Source organism: Coregonus clupeaformis, unplaced genomic scaffold (assembly GCF_020615455.1).
Source record: "Coregonus clupeaformis isolate EN_2021a unplaced genomic scaffold, ASM2061545v1 scaf0232, whole genome shotgun sequence".
NCBI classification, from domain to species: domain Eukaryota; kingdom Metazoa; phylum Chordata; class Actinopteri; order Salmoniformes; family Salmonidae; genus Coregonus; species Coregonus clupeaformis.
Genome location: NW_025533687.1, coordinates 160,405 through 182,541, shown reverse-complemented (window position 1 = coordinate 182,541; position 22,137 = coordinate 160,405). Strand labels below are relative to the sequence as shown.

Sequence of the window (22,137 nt, the reverse complement as noted above, 5' to 3'; positions counted from 1 at the left end):
AACTCATGCAGCTATGCTACTTTTCTGACTTGGAACTGACTTTGAAGGGGATCCCTATAGAAATAGAATATATAGAACAGGCCTCCCCTTTCAAGTCAATGGTGGGATAATGGGTGGACTGGCAGCCATTGCGAGTGTACCCATAGGAGCAAAGCAGGAAGTAAAAGCAGGTAGTACACTCCATGGAAATAGAATCCAGATTGCAGGGACTATAACACCAAAACACCCTTTCCAGCCTGTCCACTTCCTACTGGGACCATCATGCTGTTTACTCAGTGTCTCCTGACTCTGTCCCCTAACTAGTCCATATATTTACTCAGTGTCCCCTGACTCTGTCCCCTATCTAGTCCATATATTTACTCAGTGTCCCCTGACTCTGTCCCCTATCTAGTCCATATATTTACTCACTGTCCCCTAACTGAGTAGGTGTTCTAAAACTTTTGACTGGTAGTGTAGGCCTATATTGAACACCACACATTTCAAATGTTATGGGATGCATTTTCTCCATTGTTTTTGATGGTAGGCCATTCTGGTAGGCCTACATTATGATCAAATAACCACAGTAGCCTACTTGGCCACTGTTAAAACTGTAACTTAAAGCGGGTACAGCCTCAGTGTTCACAGTTAACGCGCGCTGGAATTTGCGCAGAATTTTCACAACGTTCAAGTTTGCGCTCAACAGACCTGAAATTTGCTCAGTGCTGAAAAAAATGAGAGGGAACATTGAACACAACCATTTTGACGTTCCAAAAGGAAATGATGCATTATGATTATTTCAATGTTATTAGATTAGCTCTATCAAGAGCATACTTCCATATGTGTAAAACCCACCCTACCGTTTTACCTGTGTTGCGGTAAGACTAGCAGTTGTCTTGTCTTACCAGCTCTGACTGAGCTGATAGAAAACATTTGACTTACTATGACTGTGATATGTGGTTGTATTACCTGCTACCTTAAGATGAATGCCCTAACTGTAAGCCGTTCTGGATAAGGGCGTCTGCTAAATGACCTCAAATTGTAAATTCTAAATGTACTTCCTACATACTATCAAAGCCGAAAGATTCCTCGTCTACACTTTCTACTCTGTCAAAGGTTTAATGCAACCCAGTTCATTCTGATCTGGCTTTGCCCTGATTGAATCCTCATGTTTTCATTACCAAGACTGTGTTTCCCTCTGAGGTCTCAACATGAACTTTACACACTGTCCTCCCTCTCCAATCCAACAATGCTGGAACCCAACGCTGTACTGTGGTGTAATCTTTCCATACACTGATCTTGAAAGTTTTTGCCGCATTAGATTGAGACACTCTCCAAGTAAATTGCCAAAGGTGTTGCTCTTCATATTTAATCAAATAGATTATTTTTCGAGAATGCAAAGACTTTCAAAGTTGAGGTTGTTTTTTCCAGTACAGACAGATTGAACAAAGGGGCAACAGCTGGCTCAGCTGGGGAATACAAGGTCAGGAAAATAGTGTTGGAGTTAGTAAACAAGGCTGTGTGTGTCTAGTGTCTTCTATAAAAAATAAATATTTTTTTATTTTAGCTTTATTTAACTAGGCAAGTCAGTTAAGAACAAATTCTTATTTACAATGACGGCCTACACCGGCCAAACCCGGACGACGCTGGGCCAATTGTGCGCCGCCCTATGGGACTCCCAATCACGGCCGGTTGTGATACAGCCTGGAATGGAACCAGGGGGGTCTGTAGTGCCTTAGACCGCTGCGCCACTCGGGAGCCCTCAACCGCAGACCAGGGGGTTGGAATGGAACCAGGGGGTTGGAATGGAACCAGGGGGTTGGAATGGAACCAGGGGGTTGGAATGGAACCAGGGGGTTGGAATGGAACCAGGGGGTTGGAATGGAACCAGGGGGTTGGAATGGAACCAGGGGGTTGGAATGGAACCAGGGGGTTGGAATGGAACCAGGGGGTTGGAATGGAACCAGGGGGTTGGAATGGAACCAGGGGGTTGGAATGGAACCAGGGGGTTGGAATGGAACCAGGGGGTTGGAATGGAACCAGGGGGTTGGAATGGAACCAGGGGGTTGGAATGGAACCAGGGGGTTGGAATGGAACCAGGGGGTTGGAATGGAACCAGGGGGTTGGAATGGAACCAGGGGGTCTGTAGTGCCTTAGACCGCTGCGCCACTCGGGAGCCCTCAACCACAACCTTACTGTACTACTACTATTACTATAGGCTATTACACTATTTATAAGTGCAAATTAAAACTCTTTATAGAGTAACCGTGTTGACAAAACTGTCATTCAGAAAGAGCCTCTGATGCCGTGAGGAACTAAATCCAGCGTGGTTGGGAACCTAGGCTGCGTCCCAAATGGCACCCTATTCCCTATATAGTGCACACACACACACACACACACACACACACACACACACACACACACACACACACACACACACACACACACACAAACACACACACACACACACAAAAACACACACACACACACACAAACACACACAAACACACACACACAAACACACACAAACACACACACAAACACACACACAAACACACACACAAACACACACAAACACACACACACAAACACACAAACACACACAAACACACACACACAAACACACACACAAACACACACAAACACACACACACAAACACACACAAACACACACAAACAAACACACACACACACACACACAAACACACAAACACATACACACACAAACACATACACACACAAACACACAAACACACAAACACACACACACAAACACACAAACACACAAACACACACACACAAACACACAAACACACACACAAACACACACACACACACAACACACACACACAAACACACATACACGCACACACACAAACACACACACAAACACACAAACACACACACACAAACACACAAACACACACAAACACACATACTAACACACACACACACAACACACACACACAAACACACATACACGCACACACACAAACACACACACAATCACACACACACACAAACACACACAGAATAAGTTCTCAGACTGTCTATCTGACCTGACTGGTGGTCTGTCTTGACATTTGACCCCATCATGTTTATTATTATGATCCTCCTGTGGTTCTAGAACCAGTGGGAGGATGAGAGTGAGAGAACATTATTTGGATGGAAGGTCTCCCTCTCTCAGTGGAATGACAGGTCTCATCCTCCTCCGCTGCTACAGTAGGGCGGCTGGTCTGTGTACGTTCCCATGTGACTCATACCAAAGTCCTGTCCTCCCATGGTGCATGGTTCTCATCATGCTGGCCCAGGCTGGATGGGGTATGAGTTATACAGACTGTTTGCTGAGCTAGTATCTTCTGGTCTGAGTTATTAGCTCAATGACGATGAACACCGTGCAGGGATCAGGTTCTCAGTACAGACAGAAGAACGAAGCCGTCTGTTCAGCTGGGAGGACAGGGAAGGAGAATGATGCTGAGGAGTGTAGGGCAGCAGTGCTGGGGTCCCTTAAACAGTGGACGGCTGTGGACAGTGCTGGTGTTAGTTTACATAGTTGGCTAACAGGCAGACTCAGCAGTTATTAGGTATCTGTTATCAGCTAAGTGATACACATGAGAGTTGAGCTTTGGAGTTTTTTTTTCAGTACAGACAGATAGAACGAAGGGGCAACAGCTGGCTCAGCTGGGGAGTACAGGTCAGGAAAATAGTGTTGGGGTTAGTAAACAAGGCTGGCTGACAGTGAAGGACAGGGGAACTTCAGGGGTTAGTTAACAAGGCTGGCTGACAGTGAAGGACAGGGGAACTTCAGGGGTTAGTTAACAAGGCTGGCTGACAGTGAAGGACAGGGGAACTTCAGGGGTTAGTTAACAAGGCTGGCTGACAGTGAAGGACAGAGGAACTTCAGGGGTTAGTTAACAAGGCTGGCTGACAGTGAAGGACAGGGGAACTTCAGGGGTTAGTTAACAAGGCTGGCTGACAGTGAAGGACAGGGGAACTTCAGGGGTTAGTTAACAAGTCTGGCTGACTCCGAAACTATCGGTTGAGTCATGAGAATGAGCAGAGAAAGAAATGGATTGAGAAAAAGAGACATATCCACTGTTGAATCTCTCTGTGTTTTATTGCGCAACGTTTCCACTCAAAGGTATTGGTCAGGCTTTGTTAACAGTATGTAGGTCACACACACACACACACACACACACACACACACACACACACACACACACACACACACACACACACACACACACACACACACACTCCTCTACTCTGTTCATACAATCAGAAAAGGTTTAGTCTGCCGTGTGTTGTGTTTGAAATGTGATGCAGAAGTAAAGTGAGATAACAAGGACAAGCTGGACGGACGTCAATATCCTTCAGTTCCCCCTGAAACACTCTTCCTCTAAGCCCCCCCACACACACATGCACGCATACACACACAGTCACCCACACACGCACAAACACGTGCGCACGCATGCATGCATTCACATACATGCACACGCACACTTCCTCTAAGCCCACACACAAACACAGCCGACCGACCGACCGCATAACGGCCCAAAACAAACCAGTCGGTCACACAAACACACAGAGGGAATCCAGCGGTCTGGAAACGGTCAGTCTTGGAGAAAGAGTCTTAGCTGGTAGAACTAACACACATAGAGGGAATCCAGCGGTCTGGAAACGGTCAGTCTTGGAGAGAGAGTCTTAGCTGGTAGAACTAACACACATAGAGGGAATCCATCGGTCTGGAAACGGTCAGTCTTGGAGAGAGAGTCTTAGCTGGTAGAACTAACACACACAGAGGGAATCCAGCGGTCTGGAAACGGTCAGTCTTGGAGAGAGAGTCTTAGCTGGTAGAACTAACACACATAGAGGGAATCCAGCGGTCTGGAAACGGTCAGTCTTGGAGAGAGAGTCTTAGCTGGTAGAACTAACACACAGAGGAAATCCAGCGGTCTGGAAATGGTCAGTCTTGGAGAGAGAGTCTTAGCTGGTAGAACTAACACACAGAGGAAATCCAGAGGTCTGGAAACGGTCAGTCTTGGAGAGAGAGTCTTAGCTGGTAGAACTAACACACACAGAGGGAATCCAGCGGTCTGGAAATGGTCAGTCTTGGAGAGAGAGTCTTAGCTGGTAGAACTAACACACAGAGGGAATCCAGCGGTCTGGAAATGGTCAGTCTTGGAGAGAGAGTCTTAGCTGGTAGAACTAACACACACAGAGGAAATCCAGCGGTCTGGAAATGGTCAGTCTTGGAGAAAGAGTCTTAGCTGGTAGAACTAACACACACAGAGGGAATCCAGCGGTCTGGAAACGGTCAGTCTTGGAGAGAGAGTCTTAGCTGGTAGAACTAACACACACAGAGGGAATCCAGCGGTCTGGAAACGGTCAGTCTTGGAGAGAGAGTCTTAGCTGGTAGAACTAACACACATAGAGGGAATCCAGAGGTCTGGAAACGGTCAGTCTTGGAGAGAGAGTCTTAGCTGGTAGAACTAACACACATAGAGGGAATCCAGCGGTCTGGAAACGGTCAGTCTTGGAGAGAGAGTCTTAGCTGGTAGAACTAACACACATAGAGGGAATCCAGAGGTCTGGAAACGGTCAGTCTTGGAGAGAGAGTCTTAGCTGGTAGAACTAACACACATAGAGGGAATCCATCGGTCTGGAAACGGTCAGTCTTGGAGAGAGAGTCTTAGCTGGTAGAACTAACACACAGAGGGAATCCAGCGGTCTGGAAACGGTCAGTCTTGGAGAGAGAGTCTTAGCTGGTAGAACTAACACACAGAGGGAATCCAGCGGTCTGGAAACGGTCAGTCTTGGAGAGAGAGTCTTAGCTGGTAGAACTAACACACACAGAGGGAATCCAGAGGTCTGGAAACGGTCAGTCTTGGAGAGAGAGTCTTAGCTGGTAGAACAAACAAACATTTGATTCACAGTGTTTGTACTGAGACAAATGGAGCCAATAAACTGTTCTGTGTTTAGACAAGCCACCGGATCTCCAGAATGACTTCCATCCCAGCACTCCTGTGCTGCCTCCCAAAATGGCACCCCTATTCCCTATATAGTGCACTACTTTTGACCAGGGCCCGACAGGGTTCCATTTTAGACGCATCCCTGGGTTTTTGATTTCCCCACTAGTCTGAGGAGAGCTGATCTCTGTAGTAGAGATCCTGTTAGCACGGTCTTTAAGTACCCTGCTATTGGATTCGGGAGCCTTTTGTGTGCGAGTTCATGATCGAATTTTAGATGGGAGATTGCTGTCTCGGCCACAGTCCTAAGTGGTAAAACACTCAGTATAGCTGCCGTTCTGTGGCACCTCACCCTCCTCAAGCTCCCCAGGCAATACACAGTGCCTGGCCAATAATGGATTTTTGGGGGGCGAATGTGGCTCAGCTCAGCTCTTAGGATAGGGACCGTTTGGTCCCACTTAAACTCGGACAGACAGAACAGAACACGCTTCAGAGAGTGAGAGGAGATAAGCAGACCCTCACGGAAGGAAAGAACCAAATCTTAGAAAGCTCAACCCCCCCCCCCACAGAGATCACAAGCAAACCAAGCTCAGAGTGTCCAAACCCCAAACCCCAGGAGACAGAAGGAAGCAACCCAAGCTTAGAATACTCAAGCTCAGAATGCTTAGAACCCCCTACAACAGAATTATGCAAATGAACATCAGCTTGTGTTGAACGGATGGTTCTGGTTTCCAGGGAGACTGACATTTATTCTCATCCCTTGATGTCTGAATGCTATTAGTGATTAGTGATGTGTGCGTGTGCGTGTGCGTGTGCGTTAACTGACACTATATAAAGGCACAAAAGAACAGATGTCTTGAAAGAACTCTGAGATTTTATGTTTCATTATCTTGTCAGCTGCAGCACAAGGTGCTATTTCCACTGTCTATCTGTCAGATAGGACTATGGTAATTATATGTCATTGTGACATCCTGTATTGCAGGGTTAGTGCCATGTCAAACCCTGTTCTATCACTTACTGTTAAACTGTTACAGTGGTATCCCCAGATGGGGATGGGATGACAGATCCACTTTACAAGTGTCTGCAGGAAATCAGCTCAGTAAAGAACGAGGCTGCCATCTATGTAAAACCAATATCAGTTCGCCAGACGGATACACTCACTGTAAATTTGAATTGATGTGTGTGTCGACTGTCAACCATGTTGATGTCTTTCCTCAACGAAGTGAGCACAATCTTGTTTTTTTCTATAGGTAAGCCTCCTTCTTTACTGAGCTGTATCTCTAGAGACACTCAGTGTCAACAAAGTTTCATTAGTTATTCCAACGTATTTTACTTCTCTGATCCACAGGGAAGCCCTTTACCACAACCAATCAGCAGAGGTCTACTGCCAAGCTGAAACACCATGGGACAACTGTACCTCTCCTATTGGTCGGAGAAGAATGGAGACCAATCACTCTGCTCCAATCACAGGTAAATATCAACCAGGGGGGCGGGCGTACACAAGATGCCTATTGGCTATCAAATTGTAGCCTGGAATCAAACTGAAGACACAGTGGTGAAACAGAGGCGATATTCAGTTTGGGTTCCAGGCTAACCAAGTGGGAGGTGGGATAACAGTTAAGTGTAATAGAAGGCCATGTTCATCACCCGGTCACGTCACACGGACTCCTTTTTACTTTTTACATTTTAGTCATTTAGCGGACTCTCTTATCCAGAGCGACTTACAGTTAGTGAGTGCATACATTTTTCATACTGGCCCCCCGTGGGAAACGAACCCACAACCCTGGCGTTATATAGTATGTAGCTGTGGTATAGAGTCTACTACTCTAGAGAGGGAGAGGGAGAGGGAGAGGGAGAGAGAGAGAGAGAGAGAGAGAGAGAGAGAGAGAGAGAGAGAGAGAGAGAGAGAGAGAGAGAGAGAGAGAGAGAGAGAGAGAGAGAGAGAGAGAGAGAGAGAGAGAGAGAGAGAGAGAGAGAGGGCCATTTCTCTTTACAGTAAAGCAGACACATAACTCTGAGGTGCTGAGACACACACTGACAGAGAGACAGAGAGCTTTCACTCTGAGGTGATGAGGGTCGGGGCTGAGAGGCAGGATTAATGTCAAACGGAATTGAAACATAAAGCAAATCCCCAACGCAGCGCTTCTGAGATACATGACCTGAAAAGGATTTCAAACAATTCATTATTTGAGAGGAACTGCATCCTTTATAGGCTCCTGAAACCCAGGTGCTGGGTATCTTCTGGAAGCAGAATAGCACTGGATGACTCCGGCTCATAGGCTCCTGAAACCCAGGCGCTGGGTATCTTCTGGAAGCAGAATAGCACTGGATGGCTCCGGCTCATAGGCTCCTGAAACCCAGGTGCTGGGTATCTTCTGGAAGCAGAATAGCACTGGATGGCTCCAGCTCATAGGCTCCTGAAACCCAGGTGCTGGGTATCTTCTGGGAGCAGAATAGCACTGGATGGCTCCAGCTCATAGGCTCCTGAAACCCAGGTGCTGGGTATCTTCTGGAAGCAGAATAGCACTGGATGGCTCCGGCTCATAGGCTCCTGAAACCCAGGTGCTGGGTATCTTCTGGGAGCAGAATAGCACTGGAAGGCTCCGGCTCATAGGCTCCTGAAACCCAGGCGCTGGGTATCTTCTGGGAGCAGAATAGCACTGGATGGCTCCAGCTCATAGGCTCCTGAAACCCAGGCGCTGGGTATCTTCTGGGAGCAGAATAGCACTGGATGGCTCCGGCTCATAGGCTCCTGAAACCCAGGTGCTGGGTATCTTCTGGAAGCAGAATAGCACTGGATGGCTCCGGCTCATAGGCTCCTGAAACCCAGGCGCTGGGTATCTTCTGGAAGCAGAATAGCACTGGATGGCTCCAGCTCATAGGCTCCTGAAACCCAGGCGCTGGGTATCTTCTGGAAGCAGAATAGCACTGGATGGCTCCAGCTCATAGTGTTTAAGAAGCACTACTAGAATATAAAAGATATTGGCTGTTGTGGATGCAGTGATATTGAGTACCAATGTCATTAGTTGAAGTGTCGTCCGTTCCATCACGACAGATAAACCTCTCATGTTAAATTGCACTATCAATCTAATCAGTAGACTGTCTGTAAGAATAAAATGATATAAAGTCGAGGCCTCTCATGTTAAAGTGCACGTTAAAAAAACATGAAAGTCAAGGAGAGTGTTGCTATCCATGTCTTCCTTTAACACCAACCGGATGTCTGTCTCCTTGGGTGCTTCCTCTTGACTTCAAGTGGCTGTCTGTCCTCTCTGCGTCTCCTCTCTAAAAGCTCATTTGCTAATAATATTGGACTCTTTAATGTGTTTATCTCACCACTTATTGTCTTTTTGTGTTATTGTTATTGTTGTTATTATTGTGTTATTGTTATGTTTGTGTTATTGTTATTATTGTTATTATTGTGTTATTGTTATTTTTGTGTTATTGTTATTATTGTGTTATTGTTATTATTGTTATTATTGTGTTATTGTTATTATTGTGTTATTGTTATTTTTGTGTTATTGTTATTATTGTTATTATTGTGTTATTGTGTTATTGTTATTATTGTTATTATTGTGTTATTGTTATTATTGTGTTATTGTGTTATTGTTATTATTGTTATTGTTGTGTTATTGTTATTTTTGTGTTATTGTTATTATTGTTATTATTGTGTTATTGTGTTATTGTTATTATTGTTATTTTTGTGTTATTGTTATTATTGTGTTATTGTTATTTTTGTGTTATTGTTATTTTTGTGTTATTGTTATTATTGTGTTATTGTGTTATTGTTATTTTTGTGTTATTGTTATTATTGTGTTATTGTGTTATTGTTATTATTGTGTTATTGTTATTATTGTTATGTTGACTTGGTTGATATTTTGAGAGGTAGCTCCTAGTAACCATCTCATTCCTGGTTTACACCTTGCTGAATCCTGTGTATGTGACCAATAAACTTGGATTTGATTTGATATCATCTGCGTCATGTAATACCCCTCTTCCATTGTGATTTCAGGGCCATCCTGCATCTCTGAAGGTACTGATAGAAACAGAGGAGGAACAGCTGCTCCTGACTCTGGAGAAAAACCAGTAAGAGTCACTTAACTCCTCTGGCTACACACACACACACACACACACACACACACACACACACACACACACACACACACACACACAGACACACACACACACACGCACGCACGCACGCGCACACGCACACAGACACACACACACACACACACACACAGACACACACACACACACACACACACAGACACACACACACACACACACGCACGCACGCGCACACGCACACAGACACACACACACACACACACACACACACACACACACACACACACACACACACACACACACACACACACACACACAGACACACACACTAACACACGCACACACACACACACACACGCGCACACGCACACACACACAGACACACACACTAACACACACACACACACACACACACACAGACACACACACACACACCACACACACAGACACACACACACACACACACACACACACACACACACCCACACACACACACACACACACACACACACACACACACACATACATACTCTGGCTTTGACAATAAAATATTAGTGACTTTTTTAAGAACAAATTGGTGCCATCTGTGGTACCTCTGCCGTGGCTAGGGCTTGATGGGGGGTTGTGGCCAAAGCTGTGTGACTGGGAAATAGACATGGATAGAAAGGCTGGTTGTGTCTCAAATAGCACCCTATTGCCCCGGGGGAGAGTGGGGTACCCTGAGACATTTGTTACATTCAGCATCACTCCATCAAGGGAAATATAGTGTTCTTTCTAACAAAGATATCTACATACGCTATACAGTGTATATACAAAAGTATGTGGACACCCCTTCAAATAAGTGGATTCGGCTATTTCAGCCACACCCCGTTGCTGACAGGTGTATAAAATCGAGCACACAGCCATGCAATCTCTGTAGACAAACATTGGCAGTAGAATGGCCTTACTGAAGAGCTCAGTGACTTTCAACGTGGCACTGTCATAGGATGCCACCTTTCCAACAAGTCATTTCGTTAAATGTCTGCCCTGCTAGAGCTGCCCCGGTCAACTGTAAGTGCTGTTATTGTGAAGTGGAAACGTCTAGGAGCAACATGGTACTGTATGATACTATATGGTACTGTATGGTACTGTATTATACTGTATGATACTTTATGGTACTGTATGATAATGTATGGTACTGTATGGTACTGTATTATACTGTATGATACTTTATGGTTCTGTATGATACTGTATAGCACTGTATGGTACTGTATTATACTGTATGATACTGTATGGTACTGTATGATACTGTATGGTACTGTATGGTACTGTATTATACTGTATGATACTTTATGGTACTGTATGGTACTGTATGATACTGTATGGTACTGTATGGTACTGTATGATACTGTATGATACTGTATGATACTGTATGGTACTGTATGATACTGTATGGTACTGTATGATACTGTATGGTACTGTATGGTACTGTATGGTACTGTATGGTACTGTATTATACTGTATGGTACTGTATGGTATGGTACTGTATGAAGGAGTATTTGACATGGCTAAATTATTACACAAGGGGTCCATGTATCTGGACAGACAGGCTTGTAGACAGCCAGTCAGTTACTAACCTCGGTTCTGTTCTGTTCTGCTAGGGAGAAGAATGGGATTTGATTGATGGAACAATATGTTCTCCATCCAGCCATGCTGTCATGCATGAACAATCATGAACAAGTGGAGCTGTCTGTGTAGGAGAGAGAAAGGGAGAGAGAAAGGGAGAGAGAGAGAGAGAGAGAGAGAGAGAGAGAGAGAGAGAGAGAGAGAGAGAGAGAGAGACAGAGACAGAGACAGAGACAGAGACAGAGACAGAGACAGAGACAGAGACAGAGAGAGAGAGAGAGAGAGAGAGAGAGAGAGGGGAGAGAGAGATTATAAAGCTCTTACAGAAACTTAATCCAGAAATACTAATGAACGTACAGTATGTGTCTATTTTGACGACATACAGCAGGGTATCTTCATTTAGAAAGAGCTTGATGTCACAAAACATGTTTTCTGCTGAGACCAGCAGTAACATGGACAAGTCAAGGAACTCCATGTGTCTGGAACCACTCCAGAACTCATCATGTTATTCTTCCAGAGGTCCTGTCCGTGTGTGTGTGTGTCTGTGTCTGTCTGTGTGTGTGTGTGTCTGTCTGTCTGTCTGTCTGTGTGTGTGTGTGTGTGTGTGTGTGTGTGTGTGTGTGTGTGTGTGTGTGTCTGACTGTCTGTGTGTGTGTGTGTCTGTCTGTGTGTCTCTGTGTCTGTGTGTGTGTCTGTGTGTGTGTGTGTTGTGTGTGTGTGTGTGTGTGTGTGTGTGTCTGTCTGTGTGTGTCTGTGTGTGTCTGTCTGTGTGTGTGTGTGTGTCTGTCTGTGTGTGTGTGTGTGTGTGTGTTGGTGTGTGTGTGAGTGTGTGTGTGTGTGTGTTGGTGTGTGTGTGTGTGCGCGCCATGCATTCTGCAACCCTCTCAGTAGGCACATCCTCTAACTGTTCTCTGTCCAGAAGGATGGGACGGTCTCTCCCTCTCACACTCCCTCCCTCTCTCTCCCTCCCTCTCTCTCTCTCTCTCTCTCTCTCCCTCTCACACTCCCTCCCTCTCTCTCCCTCCCTCTCTCTCTCTCTCTCTCTCTCTCTCCCTCCCTCTCTCCCTCCCTCTCTCACACTCCCTCCCTCTCTCTCTCTCTCTCCCTCTCTCTCTCTCTCTCTCTCTCTCTCTCTCTCTCTCTCTCTCTCTCTCTCTCTCTCTGTCTCTCTCTGTCTCTCTCTCTCACACTCCCTCCCTCTCTCTCTCTCTCTCTCTCTCTCTCTCTCTCTCTCTCTCTCTCTCTCTCTCTCTCTCTCTCTCTCTCTCTCTCTCTCTCTCTCTCTCTCTCTCTCTCTCTCTCTCTCTCTCTCTCTCTCTCTCTCTCTCTCTCTCTCTCTCTCTCTCTGTCTCTCTCTCCTCTCTCTCTCTCTCTCTCTCTCTCTCTCTCTCTCTCTCTGTCTCTCTCTCTCTCTCTCTCTCTCTCTTGCTCTCTCTCTCTCTCTCCCTCTGTCTCTCTCTCTCTCTCTCTCTCTCTCTCTCTCTCTCTCTCTCTCTCTCTCTCTCTCTCTCTCTCTCTCTCTCTCTCTCTCTCTCTCTCTCTCTCTCTCTCTCTCTCTCTCTCTCTCTCTCTCTCGCTCAAATCAATTCAATTTAAGGGCTTTAATGGCATGGGAAACGTATGTTAACATTGCCAAAGCAAGTGAAATACATAATAAACAAAAGTGAAATAAACAATAAAAAATGAACAGTAAACTTTACACTCACAAAAGTTTTAAAAAATAAAGACATTTCAAATGTGATATTATGTCTATATACAGTGTTGTAACGATGTGCAAATAGTTAAAGTACAAAAGGGAAAATAAATAAACATAAATATGGGTTGTATTTACAATGGTGTTTGTCATTCACTGGTTGCCCTTTTCTTGTGGCAACAGGTCACAAATCTTGCTGCTGTGATGGCACACTGTGGTATTTCACCCAATAGATACAGTGGGGGAAAAAAGTATTTAGTCAGCCACCAATTGTGCAAGTTCTCCCACTTAAAAAGATGAGAGAGGCCTGTAAAATCCAGATAATCACATTGTAGGATTTTTAATGAATTTATTTGCAAATTATGGTGGAAAATAAGTATTTGGTCACCTACAAACAAGCAAGATTTCTGGCTCTCACAGACCTGTAACTTCTTCTTTAAGAGGCTCCTCTGTCCTCCACTCATTACCTGTATTAATGGCACCTGTTTGAACTTGTTATCAGTATAAAAGACACCTGTCCACAACCTCAAACAGTCACACTCCAAACTCCACTATGGCCAAGACCAAAGAGCTGTCAAAGGACACCAGAAACAAAATTGTAGACCTGCACCTGGCTGGGAAGACTGAATCTGCAATAGGTAAGCAGCTTGGTTTGATGAAATCAACTGTGGGAGCAATTATTATGAAATGGAAGACATACAAGACCACTGATAATCTCCCTCGATCTGGGGCTCCACGCAAGATCTCACCCCGTGGGGTCAAAATGATCACAAGAACGGTGAGCAAAAATCCCAGAACCACACGGGGGGACCTAGTGAATGACCTGCAGAGAGCTGGTTACCAAAGTAACAAAGCCTACCGTCAGTAACACGCTACGCCGCCAGGAACTCAAATCCTGCAGTGCCAGACGTGTCCCCCTGCTTAAGCCAGTACATGTCCAGGCCCGTCTGAAGTTTGCTAGAGTGCATTTGGATGATCCAGAAGAGGATTGGGAGAATGTCATATGGTCAGATGAAACCAAAATATAACTTTTTGGTAAAAACTCAACTCGTCGTGTTTGGAGGACAAAGAATGCTGAGTTGCTTCCAAAGAACACCATACCTACTGTGAAGCATGGGGGTGGAAACATCATGCTTTGGGGCTGTTTTTCTGCAAAGGGACCAGGACGACTGATCCGTGTAAAGGAAAGAATGAATGGGGCCATGTATCGTGAGATTTTGAGTGAAAACCTCCTTCCATCAGCAAGGGCATTGAAGATGAAACGTGGCTGGGTCTTTCAGCATGACAATGATCCCAAACACACCGCCCGGGTAACGAAGGAGTGGCTTCGTAAGAAGCATTTCAAGGTCCTGGAGTGGCCTAGCCAGTCTCCAGATCTCAACCCCATAGAAAATCTTTGGAGGGAGTTGAAAGTCCGTGTTGCCCAGCGACAGCCCCAAAACATCACTGCTCTAGAGGAGATCTGCATGGAGGAATGGTGTCACGAATTCCGCCGAGACTGCTCCTCCTCCTTGTTCGGGCAGGCTTCGGCGTTCGTCGTCCCCGGAGTACTAGCTACTACCGTTTGATGTTCTCTATGTTTGTTTGGTTTTGTCTTGTTGGTGCACCTGTTTCGTCTTATGTATTGATTATGTCACCCATACGTTTCCTTTGGTTTTGTTTGCAGTTGTGTGTTGTTGTCCGTCTGTCCGTACAGTACCATTCGGTGCACATTGTATTTTGTTGTTAGTGTATTTACGCACTGTTTGCGTAATCGCTCGCCTCCTGTGTTCGAGGCCCGTTATTTTTGCATTGTCGTGGTGAACTAGTAAAGTCGTTTTGACTGAGCTTCTGTGTCCTGCGCCTGACTCCTACACCACATCCACATCAGCTTTGTGACAAATGGGCCAAAATACCAGCAACAGTGTGTGAAAACCTTGGGAAGACTTACAGAAAACGTTTGACCTGTGTCATTGCCAACAAAGGGTATATAACAAAGTATTGAGAAACTTTTGTTACTGACCAAATACTTATTTTCCACCATAATTTGCAAATAAATTCATAAAAAATCCTACAATGTGATTTTCAGGATTTTTTTTTCTCATTTTGTCTGTCATAGTTGACGTGTACCTATGATGACAATTACAGGCCTCTCTCATCTTTTTAAGTGGGAGAACTTGCACAATTGGTGGCTGACTAAATACTTTTTTCCCCCACTGTATGGGAGTTTATCAAAATTGGGTTTGTTTTCTAATTCCTTGTGGGTCTGTGTAATCTGAGGGAAATATGTGTCTCTAATATGGTCATACATTTGGCAGGAGGTTAGGAAGTGCAGCTCAGTTTCCACCTCATTTTGTGGGCAGTGTGCACATAGCCTGTCTTCTCTTGAGAGCCAGGTCTGCCTACGGCGGCCTCTCAATAGCAAGGCTATGCTCACTGAGTCCGTACATAGTCAAAGCTTTCCTTAAGTTTGGGTCAGTCACAGTGGTCAGGTATTCTGCCACTGTGTACTCTCTGTTTAGGTCCAAATAGCATTCTAGTTTGCTCTGTTTTTTTGTTAATTCTTTCCAATGTGTCAAGTAATTATCTTTTTGTTTTCTCATGATTTGGTTGGGTCTAATTGTTTTGCTGTCCTGGGGCTCTGTGGGGTCTGTGTGTGTTAAAAAAAAAAACATTACATCTGTTTTTGGTTTGGGTAAACCTTAGCCTTAGTGTGTGTGTGTGTGTGTGTGTGTCTGTGTGTGTGTGTCCGTCTGTCTGTGTCTGTGTGTGTGTGTGTCTGTGTATGTGTGTGTGTTAATGCAGAGAGCTCCTCAGACCTCAGAGGAAGTATTGTGATGTCATGGTGGTGTTAATACAGAGAGCATGACATTCTGTTTCAACAGTGATGGAGTTGGAGGCACATACATCAGCTAGACAGGGACTTTTGGATGAACAGCAGAAAAACCTCTCAACTTGAATCGAGGTCTGCTCATTTTAAAGGAATTCACTAGATGGATTGAGAGGCAGAATAAAATGCACACACATTCAGTCACTCGTTTTTTACAATAACTGTCCTCGCGGATAAAGCCAAACATTATGCTTCATTAACGTCTCGGTAGGATGGTGTGAGTTCCAGGAAGGTTGCTAAGAAAGAACACACGCTGCTCTCTATTCCCTTGAAACAACTCTCTACTTCTCTACTTTACATCAAATTGACTTGGAAACATTGAGAGAAACAAGGTAGGAAATAGAGGAGAGGGAGGGGAGAAACAGGGTAGAAAATAGAGGAGAGGAAGGGAAGGAGAGAAACAGGGTAGAAAATAGAGGAGCGGGAGGGAGAGAAACAGGGTAGAAATAGAGGAGAGGATGGAGAGAAACAGGGTAGAAAATAGAGGAGAGGGGGGAAGGAGAGAAACTGTAGAAAATAGAGGAGAGGAAGGAGAGAAACAGGGTAGAAAATTGAGGAGAGGAAGGAGAGAAACAGGGTAGAAAATAGAGGGGAGGGAAGGAGAGAAACAGGGTAGAAAATAGAGGAGAGGAGGGAAGGAGAGAAACAGGGTAGAAAATAGAGGAGAGGAAGGGAAGGAGAGAAACAAGGTAGAAAATAGAGGAGTGGAAGGAGAGAAACAGGGTAGAAAATAGAGGAGAGGGAGGGAAGGAGAGAAACAGGGTAGAAAATAGAGGGGAGGGAAGGAGAGAAACAGGGTAGAAAATAGAGGAGAGGAGGGAAGGAGAGAAACAGGGTAGAAAATAGAGGAGAGGAAGGGAAGGAGAGAAACAGGGTAGAAAATAGAGGAGAGGAAGGAGAGAAACAGGGTAGAAAATAGAGGAGAGGGAGGGAAGGAGAGAAACAGGGTAGAAAATAGAGGAGAGGAGGGAAGGAGAGAAACAGGGTAGAAAATAGAGGAGAGGGAGGGAAGGAGAGAAACAGGGTAGAAAATAGAGGAGAGGAAAGAGAGAAACAGGGTAGAAATAGAGGAGAGGAAGGAGAGAAACAGGGTAGAAAATAGAGGAGAGGGAGGAGAGAAACAGGGTAGAAAATAGAGGAGAGGAAGGGAAGGAGAGAAACAGGGTAGAAAATAGAGGAGAGGAAGGAGAAAAACAGGGTAGAAAATAGAGGAGAGGAAGGAGAGAAACAGGGTAGAAAATATTGGAGAGGGAGGAGAGAAACAGGGTAGAAAATAGAGGAGAGGAAGGAGAGAAACAGGGTAGAAAATAGAGGAGAGGGAGGAGAGAAACATGGTAGAAAATAGAGGAGAGGAAGGAGAGAAACAGGGTAGAAAATAGAGGAGAGGGAGGGGAGAAACAGGGTAGAAAATAGAGGAGAGGAAGGAGAGAAACAGGGTAGAAATAGAGGAGAGGAAGGAAGGAGAGAAACAAGGTAGAAAATAGAGGAGAGGAAGGAGAGAAACAGGGTAGAAAATAGAGGAGAGGGAGGGAAGGAGAGAAACAGGGTAGAAAATAGAGGGAAGAGAAGGAGAGAAACAGGGTAGAAAATAGAGGAGAGGAGGGAAGGAGAGAAACAGGGTAGAAAATAGAGGAGAGGAAGGGAAGGAGAGAAACAGGGTAGAAAATAGAGGAGAGGAAGGAGAGAAACAGGGTAGAAAATAGAGGAGAGGAAGGAAGGAGAGAAGTATTGTGATGTCATGGTGGTGTTAATGCAGAGAGCATGACATTCTGTTTCAACAGTGATGGAGTTGGAGGCACATACATCAGCTAGACAGGGACTTTTGGATGAACAGCAGAAAAACCTCTCAACTTGAATCGAGGTCTGCTCATTTTAAAGGAATTCACTAGATGGATTGAGAGGCAGAATAAAATGCACACACATTCAGTCACTCGTATTTTACAATAACTGTCCTCGCGGATAAAGCCAAACATTATGCTTCATTAACGTCTCGGTAGGATGGTGTGAGTTCCAGGAAGGTTGCTAAGAAAGAACACACGCTGCTCTCTATTCCCTTGAAACAACTCTCTACTTCTCTACTTTACATCAAATTGACTTGGAAACATTGAGAGAAACAAGGTAGGAAATAGAGGAGAGGGAGGGGAGAAACAGGGTAGAAAATAGAGGAGAGGAAGGGAAGGAGAGAAACAGGGTAGAAAATAGAGGAGCGGGAGGGAGAGAAACAGGGTAGAAATAGAGGAGAGGATGGAGAGAAACAGGGTAGAAAATAGAGGAGAGGGGGGAAGGAGAGAAACTGTAGAAAATAGAGGAGAGGAAGGAGAGAAACAGGGTAGAAAATTGAGGAGAGGAAGGAGAGAAACAGGGTAGAAAATAGAGGGGAGGGAAGGAGAGAAACAGGGTAGAAAATAGAGGAGAGGAGGGAAGGAGAGAAACAGGGTAGAACATAGAGGAGAGGAAGGGAAGGAGAGAAACAAGGTAGAAAATAGAGGAGAGGAAGGAGAGAAACAGGGTAGAAAATAGAGGAGAGGGAGGGAAGGAGAGAAACAGGGTAGAAAATAGAGGGGAGGGAAGGAGAGAAACAGGGTAGAAAATAGAGGAGAGGAGGGAAGGAGAGAAACAGGGTAGAAAATAGAGGAGAGGAAGGGAAGGAGAGAAACAGGGTTGAAAATAGAGGAGAGGAAGGAGAGAAACAGGGTAGAAAATAGAGGAGAGGGAGGGAAGGAGAGAAACAGGGTAGAAAATAGAGGAGAGGAGGGAAGGAGAGAAACAGGGTAGAAAATAGAGGAGAGGGAGGGAAGGAGAGAAACAGGGTAGAAAATAGAGGAGAGGAAAGAGAGAAACAGGGTAGAAATAGAGGAGAGGAAGGAGAGAAACAGGGTAGAAAATAGAGGAGAGGGAGGAGAGAAACAGGGTAGAAAATAGAGGAGAGGAAGGGGAGGAGAGAAACAGGGTAGAAAATAGAGGAGAGGAAGGAGAAAAACAGGGTAGAAAATAGAGGAGAGGAAGGAGAGAAACAGGGTAGAAAATATTGGAGAGGGAGGAGAGAAACAGGGTAGAAAATAGAGGAGAGGAAGGAGAGAAACAGGGTAGAAAATAGAGGAGAGGGAGGAGAGAAACATGGTAGAAAATAGAGGAGAGGAAGGAGAGAAACAGGGTAGAAAATAGAGGAGAGGGAGGGGAGAAACAGGGTAGAAAATAGAGGAGAGGAAGGAGAGAAACAGGGTAGAAAATAGAGGAGAGGAAGGAAGGAGAGAAACAAGGTAGAAAATAGAGGAGAGGAAGGAGAGAAACAGGGTAGAAAATAGAGGAGAGGGAGGGAAGGAGAGAAACAGGGTAGAAAATAGAGGGGAGAGAAGGAGAGAAACAGGGTAGAAAATAGAGGAGAGGAGGGAAGGAGAGAAACAGGGTAGAAAATAGAGGAGAGGAATGAAGGAGAGAAACAGGGTAGAAAATAGAGGAGAGGAAGGAGAGAAACAGGGTAGAAAATAGAGGAGAGGAAGGAAGGAGAGAAACCGGGTAGAAAATAGAGGAGAGGGAGGAGAGAAACAGGGTAGAAAATAGAGGAGAGGAGGGAAGGAGAGAAACAGGGTAGAAAATAGAGGAGAGGGAGGGAAGGAGAGAAACAGGGTAGAAAATAGAGGAGAGGAAGGAGAGAAACAGGGTAGAAATAGAGGAGAGGAAGGAGAGAAACAGGGTAGAAAATAGAGGAGAGGAAGGAGAGAAACAGGGTAGAAAATAGAGGAGAGGGAGGGAAGGAGAGAAACAGGGTAGAAAATAGAGGAGAGGAAGGAGAGAAACAGGGTAGAAAATAGAGGAGAGGGAGGGGAGAAACAGGGTAGAAAATAGAGGAGAGGAGGGAAGGAGAGAAACAGGGTAGAAAATAGAGGAGAGGGAGGAGAGAAACAGGGTAGAAAATAGAGGAGAGGGAGGGAAGGAGAGAAACAGGGTAGAAAATAGAGGAGAGGAAGGAGAGAAACAGGGTAGAAAATAGAGGAGAGGAGGGAAGGAGAGAAACAGGGTAGAAAATAGAGGAGAGGAAGGAAGGAGAGAAACAGGGTAGAAAATAGAGGAGAGGGAGGAGAGAAACAGGGTAGAAAATAGAGGAGAGGAGGGAAGGAGAGAAACAGGGTAGAAAATAGAGGAGAGGGAGGGAAGGAGAGAAACAGGGTAGAAAATAGAGGAGAGGAAGGAGAGAAACCGGGTAGAAATAGAGGAGAGGAAGGAGAGAAACAGGGTAGAAAATAGAGGAGAGGAAGGAGAGAAACAGGGTAGAAAATAGAGGAGAGGGAGGGAAGGAGAGAAACAGGGTAGAAAATAGAGGAGAGGAAGGAGAGAAACAGGGTAGAAAATAGAGGAGAGGGAGGGAAGGAGAGAAACAGGGTAGAAAATAGAGGAGAGGAAGGAGAGAAACAGGGTAGAAAATAGAGGAGAGGAGGGAAGGAGAGAAACAGGGTAGAAAATGACAGCTTATATATCTATTTCCACATCTTCTCAGACAGATGAGACAAACAGAACATTAGTCACATAAATCACCAGCATCATTCTAAAGCAGTGGCCACGTGTACGGTGGCCACGTGGGCCCAAACTCTGGGAGGCAGATAGAACCAGCCACCAGTGACCATTCAGCCATCTCCAAACCACCCACTCTTATCATCCTACAGGAGAGGAGAGGAGAGGAGAGGAGAGGAGAGGAGAGGAGAGGAGAGGAGAGGAGAGGAGAGGAGAGGAGAGGAGAGGAGAGGAGAGGAAAGGAGAGGAGAGGAGAGGAGGGAGAGGAGAGGAGAGGAGAGGAGAGGAGAGGAGAGGGAGGAGAGGAGAGGAGAGGAGAGGAGATGAAAGGAGAGTAGAGGAGAGGAGAGGAGAGGAGAGGAGAGGAGAGGAGAGGAGAGGAGAGGAGAGGAGAGGAGAGGAGAGGAGAGGAGAGCTAATAAATGGTTATAACAGCTGGATCTCAGGGTCCCCAAACGCCCATTTTGAAAAAACCTCAGCGCCACAGAGACAAGGAGATCAGCCCTCCAACATGGAGGACAGGGAAACTGGACTGGATGTGGCTTGGGAGGGGGTGGGGGATGTTTTGGGATGGGCCTTGAGATGAGCTTCAGTGCTTTGCTAGGTCCTGTCTGTCTGTAGGCCACACACACACACACACATACATACATACACACACACACACACACATACACACACATACATACACACACAAACTTTAGCTTGATCAGTCTCCTCTGGCCTGTACGGAGGGTCAGTGACTGAATAAGTAAAAGTTGTTTATCAGACAGACACGGGGCGGGGCAGTAGCAGGAAAGAATACCATTTTTTCAGCTGATCTGTGTGTTTTTATGTGCGTCTAATGATCCTATCCCACCGTGCAGATCTGAAAGACGTGAAAAATGTATGCTATCTGGCAAGAATGCAAAAACAGCATCCAGTAAAGTTGACCATCACAGCAGAAAAAGAGAGAGAGAGAGTGAGAGGGAGAGTGAGAGAGCGAGAGAGAGAGAGAAAGAGGGAGAGAGAGAGAGAGAGAGAGAGAGAGAGAGAGAGAGAGAGAGAGAGAGAGAGAGAGAGAGAGAGAGAGAGAGAGAGAGAGAGAGAGAGAGAGAGAGAGAGGGAGAGGGAGAGGGAGAGAGGAAGAGAGAGAGCGAGAGGGAGAGAGAGAGAGAGAGAGAGAGAGAGAGAGAGAGGGAGAGAGGGAGAGAGAGAGAGAGAGAGAGAGAGAGAGAGAGAGAGAGAGAGAGAGAGAGAGAGAGAGAGAGAGAGAGAGAGAGAGAGAGAGAGGGAGAGAGATAAGTTATAGAACACTTTGCCCTTTATTATTGTGAGGTCTGGCGTCTGCTCACCAACCAATAATTCACTCCCTCCTCTCCCTCAGCCCCCTCTCCTCATCTCTCCCTCCTCTCCCTCAGCCCCCTCTCCTCATCTGTCCCTCCTCTCACTCAGCCCCCTCTCCTCATCTG

General features: G+C 45.6%; 1 protein-coding gene across 1 annotated transcript in view; it reads left to right on the top strand.

The window, feature by feature from the left end:
* The window catches only part of LOC121572624 (disintegrin and metalloproteinase domain-containing protein 12-like), a gene marked incomplete at its 3' end in the record, with an annotated part of 147,567 nt that overhangs the window by 20,129 nt on the left and 105,301 nt on the right, over positions 1-22,137 (top strand). The window contains exons 2-3 of the mRNA XM_045214301.1: positions 7,294-7,415; positions 9,955-10,028. Coding sequence (XP_045070236.1) covers positions 7,294-7,415; positions 9,955-10,028 — 196 coding nt within the window. The remainder of the gene's footprint in view (positions 1-7,293; positions 7,416-9,954; positions 10,029-22,137) is intronic.